The sequence below is a fragment of the Schistocerca nitens genome, chromosome 4 (assembly GCF_023898315.1).
Source record: "Schistocerca nitens isolate TAMUIC-IGC-003100 chromosome 4, iqSchNite1.1, whole genome shotgun sequence".
Classification (NCBI taxonomy): domain Eukaryota; kingdom Metazoa; phylum Arthropoda; class Insecta; order Orthoptera; family Acrididae; genus Schistocerca; species Schistocerca nitens.
In genome coordinates, this window is record NC_064617.1 from 706,550,672 (window position 1) to 706,564,596 (window position 13,925).

The following is a 13,925-nucleotide window of genomic DNA, read 5'->3' on the forward strand; positions in this document are numbered from 1 at the left end:
GTCTGTTAGTTCCCGTTTCGAGGCTATAATCACACCGGAAAATTATCAAGTGAATCATTGTAGCATAAATGGCAGCTCCGGCAATGCAGTCTCTTTTCATACATCGTTTACGCGGTACTACCACCATCTGTATGTGTGCATATCGCTATCCGATGATTTTAGTCACCTCGGTGTACATGCATGTAGCTGAAACAAAGGATGGAGACGGTGCTGGGAGAATACTTGACTTTTGTACAGAAATTATAAAAAATGAAGTAGCGTGTGCTCTGCTGACTTTATAACAGTCCCTAATTGCGAAACTGTTGCCTGTGCGGGATTTTGTTCCCGAAGTAAGCTTTCAATTGACGGGGCCGTGAGTCGTACTTGGGTATCTCAGATGGTAGATCACTTGCCCGCGAAAGGTCCGGAGTTCGAGTCTCGGCCCGGCACACAGTTTAAATCTGACAAGAAGTTGCATATCAGACCACACTCCACTGCAGAGTGAAAATCTCATTCTGGAAACACCCGCAGGCTGTGGCTAGGCCATGTCTCCGCAATATCCTTTCTTCCGAGTGGCAATTCTGGAAGGTTCGCAGAAGAGCTTCTGTAAAGTTTGGATAGTAGGAGACGAGGTACTGGCAGAATTGAAACTGTGAGGACGGGTAGTGAGTCGTGCTTGCGTAGCTCAGACGGTACAGCACTTGCCCGCGAAAGGCAAAGGTCGAGAGTTCGAGTCTCGGTCCGGCACACAGTTTTAATCTGCCAGGAAGTTTCATATCAGCGCACACTCCGCTGCAGAGCGAAAATCTCATCCTCGAAACTTCCTAGTGCTTGATACTTTTTATTTACTTCATTCTCGGTATCCTGCACATAAACATGTGTAAAAGAAGAAATTGTCCATGTTTTGGTTATCGTTGAAGTACTAAATCCAGAGGGAGTCACAGCTGAACAACATAATACCTTTATCTAACACGTGATTCCACTCAGATTGATGTACAGAAGTCTGTAGTTATAGTCGGAATAGTCGATAGTTTTCGAGAGGTATTTGGTGAAGCGATTGGTACCCAGATACAGTCGCATACTAGTGGGATCCACCTCCATGTGGCTGAAGTACTGCAGCCTCTCGCTGTCTCGCGCGATCATCCGGAAGTTGTGCGGGTTGTGCGGCTTGCTGGTGTTCCAGCAGTAGACGGCCAGCGCGTCCTGCTGGGGGAAGAACAGCAGCTGGCCGCTGGGGTCCGCCGCCAGGGGACCGCTGGGACCCGCCAGGCGCCCGGGTAGCGCCACCTGGAGCACGGGGAACAAGGAAAGAAGCAGCAAAACGGTGTACAGCAGAAAACTGCAGAGTTAGCTGCATTTTGCAAGTTAGCAAGAAAAAATCCAAGATTTCAAAGTAGGAAGAAAAAGAATAAAAGACTGCTGGATGGAGGAAGGGAGAAAAGAGGGAGAGCTAGAACGATTCCGTAAAGTGAATGGAAAAGAGAAGGACATGAAAACAGTTGACCACTTTGTGTGATACCCTAGATCGTCACAATCGAAAGAACGACACACTGTAATACAGTGTAAATCAATGGAACAGAACGAAAGCTCCTAGCAGTTACACACGACAGTCTTGCTCTCAGTATGTGTTCTGTCTGTTTGTGCTTTCGCGTATTTCGTCATTACGAAATATTTGGAATGCATATGTTACATTCGTAACGTGTTTACAAATCGGAGTCAAGGACGAGATTGGAAATTTTAGTTCAGGAAACAATTTGTGGTTTCAATTATTTTTCTTTTTTAGTCGTATAAATTCTGTTTGCCGATGATCTGAATTCCTATTTCCTGAACACGCAGAAAAGCAGGCAAGGAAGAAATAAAGGGTGTTTGTAAATTAGTTCTAAATAAGTAACCTGCAATTCTGAAAAAGGCAAATGACGTACAGAAATGTTTGATACAGCAGGGAATGCAGTATATCTTCAAGTTTCCTTTACAAGCGTCCAATGCGGCCACCTTTTCTAGCACGAAAAATGTCCCATACGTGATCAATTCTCCCCCCACCCCCCCTTCCTACGAAGCATGTCTTGATATATGGTGGCAATTGCTTGTGTTATCCTTTATCACAGCTCGTCGACATTTTCTATAAGCGTAGGAGCAAACCTTCCACACTGAAACAATAGCCACATTCAGTACTAAGCTGGCACGTCTCGTTGGTTTACCTGGACTACGAAAGTAAGACTTCCGAATTTGTTCAATTGCTACATCTGAGACAGCTGGCCGACACTGACCAGACGTCCTATGAGATACACAGTCAATTTCCATGAAAAGATTCTGCCAATTAATAACAGTTTATCTTTCAGATGATGTCCTCTGATATATATATATATATATATATATATATATATATATATATATATATATATATATATATATATATTATTCCTTCCATTTTGTTCGATATAGTTCGTTGCGTTTGGTCTGGACGGACGTCGCAAGACACCCGTTCAAGTTGATCGTTGATTCCTTGACTCAGTTTTTTTTTATTACAGAGAGCAAGCAGCCCTCTTATCGAACACGCTGAACTACCGTGCCGGCTGATATTTAGTCTTGAATTGTCCCTGAGCTGTAGTAGTGGATTTGGATTCATGAAAGCATAAACAACACGACACACACTATGCATCATTATTAGATACCATGATTCAATTGCGCATGGCACCTAATGGGAACTTCGTAAACTAACGATCTTGGGCGGGAATAGGACTTGAAGATACACTGCATTTAGATCTGTATGAAAGATTTCTTTGAGTTGTGTGTCCTCTTCACAATTACATGTTAATTTTCTGTAACTAATTTATAAACAGCATGTATTAAGATTTATCGTTCCGTAGCCGGTGAGGTCATTAGAGGCGTAGCGCAAGCCTGGTTTGGGAAGGAGTGGAAAACGAAAGTTGCGAATCCCTTTTTTACTTTATTTCATTTCCTTTGCCAGTGGTGTAGGATTCGACACGATACGCGCAACAGAACGAGGAAGTCTAATATTGTCGATGTCCACACGTAGCTTCATTATGTTCCTCAGTTTTTTTGTGTACATTGTTAGGTAGTATGAGCTTTCTCTTTAATCTTCTGCGTGCTCATTCTAATGTATTCATCAACTTTCGTTGTTTCCCAGTTATCCACAAACCTTTTTACAGTTACTCTACCCTCAGAGGAATATCAGTCACACGAGTCGTACAAGTGAAACTTCATGAAAACAACCACCCAACTGAAACTTTACAAACGTATACTTGCTAAACGTTGGTGCCGCATGCTGCCATTCAGAAGAGGAACAGAGATAGTCAAAGAAAGGTCGATAGCTTGACCAGCAACTAGTTTGACGTCTACTCGGTCACTGCTTTTATGTCTGTGAGTGTATTGCTGCGTGGCGATTGGTGGATGCGATACATAGGTACTATAGTGTGTGTGTTTGTCCTTAGGATAGTTTAGGTTAAGTAGTGTGTACGCTTAGGGACTGATGACCTTAGCAGTTAAGTCCCATAAGATTTCACACACATTTGAATATTTTTGAACTGGTGAAGGAAAGGGCTCAAATGAAACTAAACAAAATATTCAGAGGTGTACGACAGTCGATTTGTAGGGGCGGAAGAGATATACATAAACACCAGTTTCCTTGCAATTAATTGTAAACTTTATGATTAACAATATATTTCAATAAAGAAGAGAGTAATGGAAGCTGTATGTCGGTGAATTTACGGGTAATATCGTTGGTCAGTACTAACAAGCCAACGTACTGAGAAATATAAAAATAACTCCATTGACACAAAACAGTATTATAATAGGTGAAGCTTATGAATCTACCATGAAATAATTACAGTGTGAGACCTTTTATCTGATGGAGTTTCATTTAAAGTTCTTAACTGAGTGATGTTCGTTACATATTCCATCATTGCCGTCCTGCTTCCTCCCTTTCCTAATCCAAACTGTGAAATTAGTTTTTTGTCTTTCACGCGCTACATCTGAATGTTATTCTAGAGCTGGTAAGCTCCCATTTTTGCCTACACGCTTCCGCTTTTCCGATTATTTAGCGTTTATGCAATAAGTAGCCTGTGTCCTCCTCGATGGTCCGTAACAGGTTGTGTCTCTGTATTCAGGTGTAAGAATATTAAATAATATTATTCACCAACGGACTATCTCCTAATACTGCATTTAAAGAAATCTATTGGTTGAGTACGTCATGAGCCTATTGAACCGATAATAACGGTCCTAGTTATGTCTTAAGCACAAGCCCTTCGATGTTGGTATACACTCACTGGAATAACGTAGGTCAAAGTACATTGATCCAGTGATGGTATACGTCCAAAATAAATAACTTTTTTCGTTATAGAACACAGTCTTTCGACAGAGTTCGTTATAGAACACAGTCTTTCGACAGAGCAATTTTCAAATTTCCATCGTAATTAAAGACGTAACGATTAAAACGACAAAACGCATTCGAGTTATTTTTCAGATTAACTAACCGATTATATCATGTGCTCATATTAGTTGGAAAACTGCTCCGTCCCAAAGTGTCTGTTGAGCTCTGGCGGTGTACCGCAGTCATGACAAGGAGGCAATCATACCTAACCAACAGCAAATGCGTAATACTGAAGTCACAAGTGGCAGCTATACTAAGTTCGTGCTTGGACGCTGCATGTGTCCTTGAATTCCGCAGTGACAAAATTTACGTCCAGATAGTATTCAAATATCACATTCTGATTCGCGGCATCATCAGCTACATTCTTTAAATTACTTCGTGGGACACAGAAACGCATACAAGACACCAGCGCGAGCAATTCTAGTGTTGTTTCAGTGGTTAGAGTCCTTACCATGCAGGCATGGCAACAGATTTGGAACGAATTCGGAGACTTGTTACTCGGTAACAGGGTGATGTATTCCATAAGAAAGTGTAACGGAACTGCCCAAGGACTTTAAAACGGAAAGAAAATTTGTGTAACTTTTCGAGACGCTGTTGAATAAATTTAGATATCATGTGTTTGAAGACGAGAGTGATAGTATTATACTGCCACAATCGTTTATCTCAAATAGGGCTCATGAAAATAAGAGAGATCAGGGCAAGTGTAGATGTCGATGGACAGCCATTTCTCCATCTCTCGATACGCGAATTGAACAGAAAATAATACTGGTATCACACCGAAGCGCCAAAGAAACTGGTGTAGGTATGAGTATTCAAATACAGAGATTTGCAAACAGGCAGAATATTCCCCCTCATCTGATAAACCTATATCATAAGAGCATGTTAACGTCAATACTGGATTACGGCTCGGGAGTCTGGGCGCATAGGCTCACGAGGGCGGTGCGTGCCATGTCGGTGAGAGGGGTGCAGAAGAATATTAAGGGCAGTGGGGGTCTACAGGACATCTCCAGGTGGGGCTCTGTTAATGATAATGGGGCTCTGCCCTCTGGACATCAAGATTAGAGAGCAAGCAGCATGGTTTTGGGGCAAGAAAGGAAACATTGAGAAAACAGAGTACATTCTGGTTGTTCGGGTTGGGGACACGGGTGCGATTAGGAGAAGAGGTGAGGAGCTGTGTCAGGGATCGTGGGACACTGATGATACAGGTCGTAGGACATTTCAACTTTTGCCAGACGTGAAAGAAAGGTTAGGAATGAAGTACTTTGAGCCAATTAGTGGATTGTTCCACTTTCTCACTGGTCATCGGCCCTATCCGACATATCTATGTCGGTTTGGGAGGAGGGCTACGCCTGCGTGTGACTGTGGCGCATCGGAGGTTACTCCCGACCATGTGGTTTACGAGTGCCAGCTTTTCAATGATTTAGCAGCCGCTTTACGACTTCAACTACCAAACAATGAGTCATACTTCCTACTGAGACGTGAGGAGACATTTCGAACTCTTGAACAATCTAGCAAACGAGGTATCACGGAAAGTTCTATCAGAATATCTGATGGCACAATCGTGTTCCAGTATCCTGATCCAGTACCGCCTGTGCGTGGATAGGTCGACTTACAACACAGTTGGAATCCGCCACATGTAGGACTAGGTGGATGGGGTACAACAAACCGAACGGAGACATGCGCCGGACTTGACCTAGGATAGGATATTAGTTAATATGGCACAAAAGTAGGAACCTGCAGCGATTCAAGTCATCCTTGGCCTGCCAAGTGTCAGGGGCACGCTCATCGGGGTTAGCTCTGTGAGAAAGGCCGTGCAGTAGGTTTATACACTTCACTGACACACCTGTGACGCTGCAGGCAGTAGAGGTTAGTCATAAATAGCCATTAGAATTAAGTAGAGTACTAATAGAATAGAAATTGCTCATTGTGACGCACTATACTGTACTATAGCTCACATGTAATTACTGTAATTAACTGCTATCAATAATGATGCTGGCCGGCCGGTGTGGCCGAACGTTTCTAGGCGCTTCAGTCTGGAACCGCGCGACCGCTACGGTCGCAGGTTCGAATCCTGCCTCGGGCATGGATGTGTGTGATGTCCTTAGGTTAGTTAGGTTTCAGTAGTTCTAAGTTCTTGGGGACTGATGACCTCAGATGTTACGTCCCATAGTGCTCAGAGCCATTTGAACCATTTTTTGAATAATGATGTTGTAACACTTAAGGACCCACTAATCATGTGAGGTGGTGGGTTACATATGTATAATGTAAAGATAAAGAATAGAGATTTTAAAAAAGCTGGCAGAACACGGCTCTGCGGTCGGCAACGCCGATTTAAGGCAACACGTGTGTGGCGCAGTATTTAGTTCTGTTACTGCTGCTACAATGACAGGTTATCAAGATTGAAGTGAGTATGAACGTGGTGTTATAATTAGCACACGAGCGATGGGGCACAGCATCTCCGAGGTAGCGATGGAGTGGGAATTTTCTCGTACGACTATTTCACGAATGTTCAGTGAATATCAGATATCTTGTAAAACATCAAACCTCTGACATCGTTGCGGCTGGAAAAAGATCCTGCAAGAACAGGACCAACGACGACTGAAGATAATCGTTCAACGTGACAAAAGTCCAACCCTTCCGCGAATTGATGAATATTTAAATTCAGGGCCATCAACAAGTGTCAGCGTGCGAATCATTGAACGAAACATCATCGATATGGGCTCTCAGGGCCGAAGGCCCGCTCGTGTGCCCTTGATGACTCCACGACACAAAGCTGTACGCCTCTCCTGAAGCCGTCAACACTGACATTGAACTATTGATGACTGGAAGCATGTTGCCTGGCCGGACGAGTCCCGTTTCAAACTGTATCGAGCGGATGGGCGTGTACAGGTATGGAGAAAACTTCATGAATCCATGGGCCCGGCATGTCAGCAGGGTACCGTTCAAACTGGTGGAGGCTCTGTAGTGGTGTGGGGCGATTGCAGTTGGAGTGATGTCGACCCCTGATACGCCTACATATGACTCTATAGGTGAGACGTAAGTAAGCATCCTGTATGATCACCTGCATCCATTCTGTCGCTTGTGCATTCCGACGGACTAGGACAATTCCAGCAGGACCATTCGACACTCCACACTTCCAGAATTGCTACAGTGTGGCTCCAGGAACACTCTTCTGAGTTTAAACACTTCCGCTGGCCACCACATTCCCCAGACTTCAACATTATTGAGCTTTTCTGAGATGCCTTGCAACGTGTTGTTTAGAAGAGATCTCCACCCCTCGTGCTCTTATGGATTTATGGACAGGCCTGCAGAATTCATCATGTCAGTTCCCTCCAGTACTACTTTATACACTAGTCGTGTTGCGGCACTTTTGCGTTCTCTCCGGCGCCCTACACGATATTAGGCAGGTGTACCAGTTTCTTCGGCTCTTCAGTGTATTTGCTGTCCGTGATGCACTCTAGAGCGGCGTGAGGTCTCTATGTGTACATGTATGCCCCCCCTTCTGCGAAACAGTATTTGTGTGATAACTTCTTTTTATTATCCTTCTGGCTAATAAGTGACTTCTGGTGGTCAAAATAGAGGGGATACATAGTACACCGATGTAGACGTGCACACGCTACTTGACAGTGTAGCAGGAGGGACGTTATTTGCATGTTTTAGGTCGTGCCAATCGCATAGCAGTTTGACACGTTGTTTCTATGAAAAGAAATGTCGTGTGGCTAAGGCACCGCTGGGTACACGGGTCGTCTGGTGCAAGTCTTGTTATTTGATGCCACTTCGGCGACTTGGGTGTCGATGAGGATGATATGATGATGAAGACAACACAACACCCAGTCTCCGAGAGGATAAGATCTTACACTCAGCCGGAAATCAAACCCGGGCCTCTCGCATAGCATTGTGCTACGCTGACCATTCAACTGTGGAGGCGGACCACTGTTATCAACAAAACCGTAATAGTATGAACAAAATAGCATTAACTGCATATTTCTTTTCACTTTGATGTAAGATTTCACCAAACAAATTCTGAGTATTGTTAGACTTCTAATGATGCTCTAATAGATATAAAGGTACCTGTGTCACAGTGTCGAGAATGTCACCGTCATTCGCGTTCCGGATGACTTCCTTCTTCACGGCTGCTTGTATGTTCGTCGCGTGACCTTGCATGTACAGTTTCCCATCGCATCTGTCATCTCCCGATATCCCGTACAGACCATACGGAAGGTAAGTAGAAGGACCACCCGCCTTGGTGAAAAAGTAGCCCGGCTTGGGGTAGAAATACTGACTCTGCAGGTGTTTGGAGACCCCAGTGGTGAGGTCGGTCACCGTCAGCTGGAAGCCTACGGTGTCGGCGATGTATGCCACCAATCTGCTATCCGCGCACTGCTCCACCTGTGTACAAAGCCACGTGTCAGTACGTTCTGCAAAGCAGTCGCTCCAGTTATGCTTTGTTAATAAGGGAACTAACTGAAAAAGTTCAATTACTTTTAGATGGTTATGAGCCATTGTCATGCAACATCTTTTGAAAGAATAAACCTCAATTTGACTTAGTATTACTATATTTATCTTCTGTTGTGTTAACTTACATGACATGTTAATGGTGTGAGAACTTTTAGTATTGTCCATGATAATGGCACAAAAGCCGAAATGTACACTGTACAGAAGATAAATACGGTAATACACAGTCAAATGGCGTTTTAGTCTTCCAGAAAGAAAGTTCAATTGCTTTTAACCACAGACATAAATAAACCAAACTCAGATTCTAAGAGAAGAATACAACGACAGTGAAGGCGGGGATAGAAATGGTTCAAATGGTTCTGAGCACTATGGGACTTAACATCTGTGGTCATCAGTCCCCTAGAACTTAGAACTACTTAAACCTAACTAACCTAAGGACATCACACACATCCATGCCCGAGGCAGGATTCGAACCTGCGACCGTAGCAGTCGCGCGTTACCGGACTGCGCGCCTAGAACCGCTAGATCACAGCGGCCGGCACAGGCGGGGATAGAAATAATCGGAAAGGCACAGCTGGCGGATGAAATAATCCTGCTTTTAGGGGTAGTATAGAAGCGATGGGAAGAACTATGCATCTCAGAAAGAAAGAAAAAATCGGTGGATCTCACGGAAAACGGCAGTGTGTAAACTCTGTTCCACGAGGATCGCATTTTAACTTTTTGTGTAACGTTTTGTCTGACGTAGAAAGTGGACACCATGCCAGCATTTGCCGAAACCAGCGTGAGAAGGCGCTTAAAAACAGTGCAAAAGCTGGCCTGAGCGACGGTCTTTAAGGGTCATGATAGTGAAAATGATAAATTTCTTGGTCTATAGAAAAGATCATTTCATGCTGATTTAAAACATGTATAGCTTATGGGCTTTATCATTTTCCATTAGTTCTAAAATAGAGGTTGAACTTAATGTTGTACAGGTGCCACGCCCATCTGTCAGACTGAAGTGCGTCAGAACATGTGATGCATTATTTTGTTCTTCCATTTTTTCCGTCGTTAGTTACGGATCGTTAACACAGGTGTATTCTAGAAGGCACTGACTCCCAGAACCAAAGTAAAGACCTGTCCAGAAGTCTATGGTTCGAATGTAAACAAAGATCTGAGAATATATGATTTCAGAATTTCACATGCATGTGGTTTTGTAGTTATTGTGTGTTGTTCAGTTTCTGTGTGTGTGTTTCCTGTGCTACAAATGCCGAGAGTAGAGAAATTTAGCCTCAAACGTAAGTTTCGCGGCAACGACTTCGAAACACAACCAAATAATACACATCAGTTGCTTCAAAAGTCGCCTGCGGAAACTGTGTCTACAGGCAGTGCTTCTAGACGTAAACTTTCGCTTTCTGAATGTAATAAGAACAAGCCTAGTAGTATTGTGAGCAACAATAACGACGGAAATGTTATTGTGAACCTAAATACGCTGTCAAGACTTTTCATGAGTGCTGTGAAATGTAAGTACTGCAATTGTAAAGAAAGTATTGACATTTCCGAGGACATTTCAGTAAGGAAGGGTCTATCAAGTCGGTCAGTGATTGCCCGTAACTCGTGCAAGATGCACAGTAATACTAAGAGATCGCCAGTAACTGATAGCCGACATTACAGAGTAAATATTCAGCATGCTTATGCAATGCGATGTATTGGAAGGGGAAGGAGAGCTGCCCAGACTTTTTGTGCAGTGATGGATTTGCCTCCATCTCAACTGAGGTTTGACAGATACAATAAACTAACACACAATGCTTTATGTGGTGTAAGTAAACATTCAATGAAAAGAGCAGCAGAAGAAGCAGTAGCTTTGTCTGAGAATACAGACATTGTAGCAGCATTTGATGGATCTTGGCAGAAGAGAGGTCATACTTCTCTGAATGGGGTTATAACTGCCACATTTATTGAAACTGGTAAGGTACTAGATTATGAATGTTTAACAAAGCACTGCCAGGGTTGTTCAAGTAAATTTATTGGCACCCATGTTTGTGTAAAGAACTTTGATGGCCCAAGTGGAAACATTGAAACGAAAGGAGTTGTACACATTTTTAGATGATCAGAAGTCAGTTGTAATGTGAGGTATGTAGGTTATCTTGGGGATGGACACTGTGAAGGACACACTGCTTGTGTAGCAGGGGTGTTACCAATACCGCCATTCTTTTTTCCTTCTTCTTATTCCATTCATGTTTGGTACTTGGCAAGAATCAACGGCAGAAAGCGTGTGATTATTCCAACATGATCGTTTTGTGGGACATAAATAGGACTAAGAAATAAACTATTTGAGTAGAATGCCTATAGTGACTAAAGCACATAGCTCAAATAGCCACTGCTGGTTCACGCTGCAGTCGCAAAACAAAAAACAAAAAAAAGTGTTCTGGGAAATTAAAAAATCCAAGATGTCGGTATCACTACGGTCGCCGAAATCGAAGATGGCACCAATGGGAAATTTTAAAAAATGCAAGAGTCGAAAACTAGAAAAAATGCAGGATTTTAATGGTTCGAAAACTTGAAAAAATGCACGATGGCAGTGGTGAGAATTAAAAAAGAAATCTCAGAGGCCGAACTAGCTCAGTTGTCTCTGTATGTCCAACTCCTCCCAGATGGCTGTAGGACTCGGCTGTTCAGTACACAACGTCAAATTAAACACTTTTCAACCAGCTAAGTTCCAAACGGTTATTTTATTGGGCTACCAGTTTCGACGATTTATAACGCCGTCTTCGGTCGGCGAATCACGTTTGAAGTGGTCACTGTATCAAGCAGAACTCTACAGATACCAGTCTTTGAATGCTGGCCCATATTTTGACCTGACCCGAGGTTGGAATCTTCCTACACGTCGGTTAGGGGGCCTGAAGGTGGCGTAATAAATCGCCACAACTGGTAGCCCAATAAAATAACCGTCTGGAGATTAAACAGCTGAAAGGTCTTTGATTTGACTCTCTGTAACTCAGTTGTGATGACTGTGCTTTGTTACTTACTTAATATCAAAACCCACGAGCAGTGTCCAAAAATATCCGAATAATCTGAATACTGTGCCATCTTCAAATTTATTCAGATGACCTGAATTATTTGTCAAACAAATACATCAAGGGTTTAAATTACAGTGTCTTTACGCCAATTAATACATAAAATCCCGTACACATTTATATCTCCCAATAACAGCCCAGTATTTTACCAGTCACTACAACAAAAAAGCGAATCAATATGTATCCGACATATTGGTCGTCTTGGAAAGTATCGAAATGATCTGAATTTGGTACAATGTTCAAAAGTATCCGATTATTCATCAAAAATACTCACAGATGTAAAAGGTACAAAAAATTCAAATGGCTCTGAGCACTATGGGACTTAACATGTGAGGTCATCAGTCCCCTAGAACTTAGAACTACTTAAACCTAACTAACCTAAGGACATCACACACATCCATGCCCAAGGCAGGATTCGAACCTGCGACCGTAGAGGTCGCGCGGTTTCAGACTGAAGCGCCTAGAACCACTCGGCCACAACGGCCGGCGTAAAGAGTACAATATTTTCATGTCAAGAATACGTAAATCAACGCGCGCGCACACACACACACACACACACACACACACACACACACACACACACACACACCTTGTTTACGTCAATGGTCACCATGTTATTTCTACAGCTAAAATATATGCCAAAATGAATGCTTAAAACATGACTAAAGACGCTCAAAAGAAGTGACAGAATACTATTCCCATGTCTGATTTATTCTATAAGAGTACAGTACACATGTGGTTAAAAAAGCATTTAAACAGACATTTGACACTTCAATTTAGATCTAAATGAGACACTGGGCTCAAAGAAATTGAAGAATCCAGTAATTGTACAAAAGCATGTTGGCTAAAGTAATGTACTAAACAGGCAAGCAGTTACAGATGACGCAAACAAATACGTATTCTGAATTATTGTTCTGTAACTATCAGGCACTGGAAGAGTACAATTAAACGAATCTTACATTTGACACCTGAAACGTGACTGTGGACCCTCAAACCATATCAAAAATTATGTGATTTCATGAGATGATTCATGTGTTGTCTCATTTAAACAACAACTTTTTCTGAAATGCAAGGATAGCGTACTGATGGTCCAAAGAAGAAAGATAAATATATAGCATGGTCAAAGACAGTGATGGACAAGTTTCCACACTGAGAAGAAAGTTCGATGTCTCAGAACTGGTGATGGCACTGCAGTAAGCGAAATCGAAGATGGCAGTGATGGGGAATTCTTAAAAATGCAAGATGCTGGTGGTCGGAAAATTTTAAAAAATGCGTGATGGCAGGGGTGAAAATAAAAAAAGAAATCCCAGAAGCCAAATATTGTCCTTACACCAATGCTAGGTCTTCACAAGAAATGAAAATTACTTGTCAAAATACGGAAAGATATCAAGTACAAAAATGTTACTGTATCTTAAAATCGCATCGTAACACCAGGAGCAGACAATGTGTAACTCCATTGGCTTTCAGTTATTGTTTCAGTTATTGGCTCTCCATCATTTTGTGTTTGGCTTACAGATATGTGTCAAAAAAATTATACCAAGTTGCCTAACACGTCAGCTGAAATCGAGCTTACTAAGTCACTAATTTTTAATGAGCTGTACAATGTTCCTACGGCAACTTGGATGGATAAAAATTCTGGAAGATATCCAGTTCGAAACAGACATGTCTCTCCTGTACACTGAGAAAAGAGAGCGAAACTGAGTTAGTTCAGTGGCTGCTGGACGATCAGAAGAATGGATTTCCTATTAGAAGAAGTCAAATAATGCAAAATGTCAACATGTTAGCTGCAGAATTAAAGCTGAATACTATATTCACCGATGGGAAACGTGACAAGAAGAGGAAAGAAGGTTTCTGTAAAGCGACAATGATTCGAACAAGATACTGTGTTACTGATAAAAGACTAAGGAGAGAACATGTACTATATGTTGTAACATCAAGAAGTTATAACGAGTCGAACTAGCTTGTGTGGTCACAAATAGAGAAAGTAAAAAAGGTAGAAATTAATTTTTTTGTTTTATATGTGTAAATTTAAATGCAAACATATGTTT

The 13,925-nt window shown here is 42.3% G+C and overlaps 1 protein-coding gene across 1 annotated transcript in view; it reads right to left on the minus strand.

Moving 5' to 3' along the window:
- Nucleotides 1-800: 800 nt before the first annotated feature.
- The window catches only part of LOC126251667 (protein yellow-like), a 36,543-nt gene continuing 23,418 nt past the window's right edge, over nt 801-13,925 (minus strand). The window contains exons 5-6 of the mRNA XM_049952238.1: nt 8,441-8,758; nt 801-1,266 (exon numbers count right to left, since the gene is read on the minus strand). Of these exons, the coding sequence (XP_049808195.1) occupies nt 946-1,266; nt 8,441-8,758 (639 nt within the window). The 3' untranslated portion in view covers nt 801-945. The remainder of the gene's footprint in view (nt 1,267-8,440; nt 8,759-13,925) is intronic.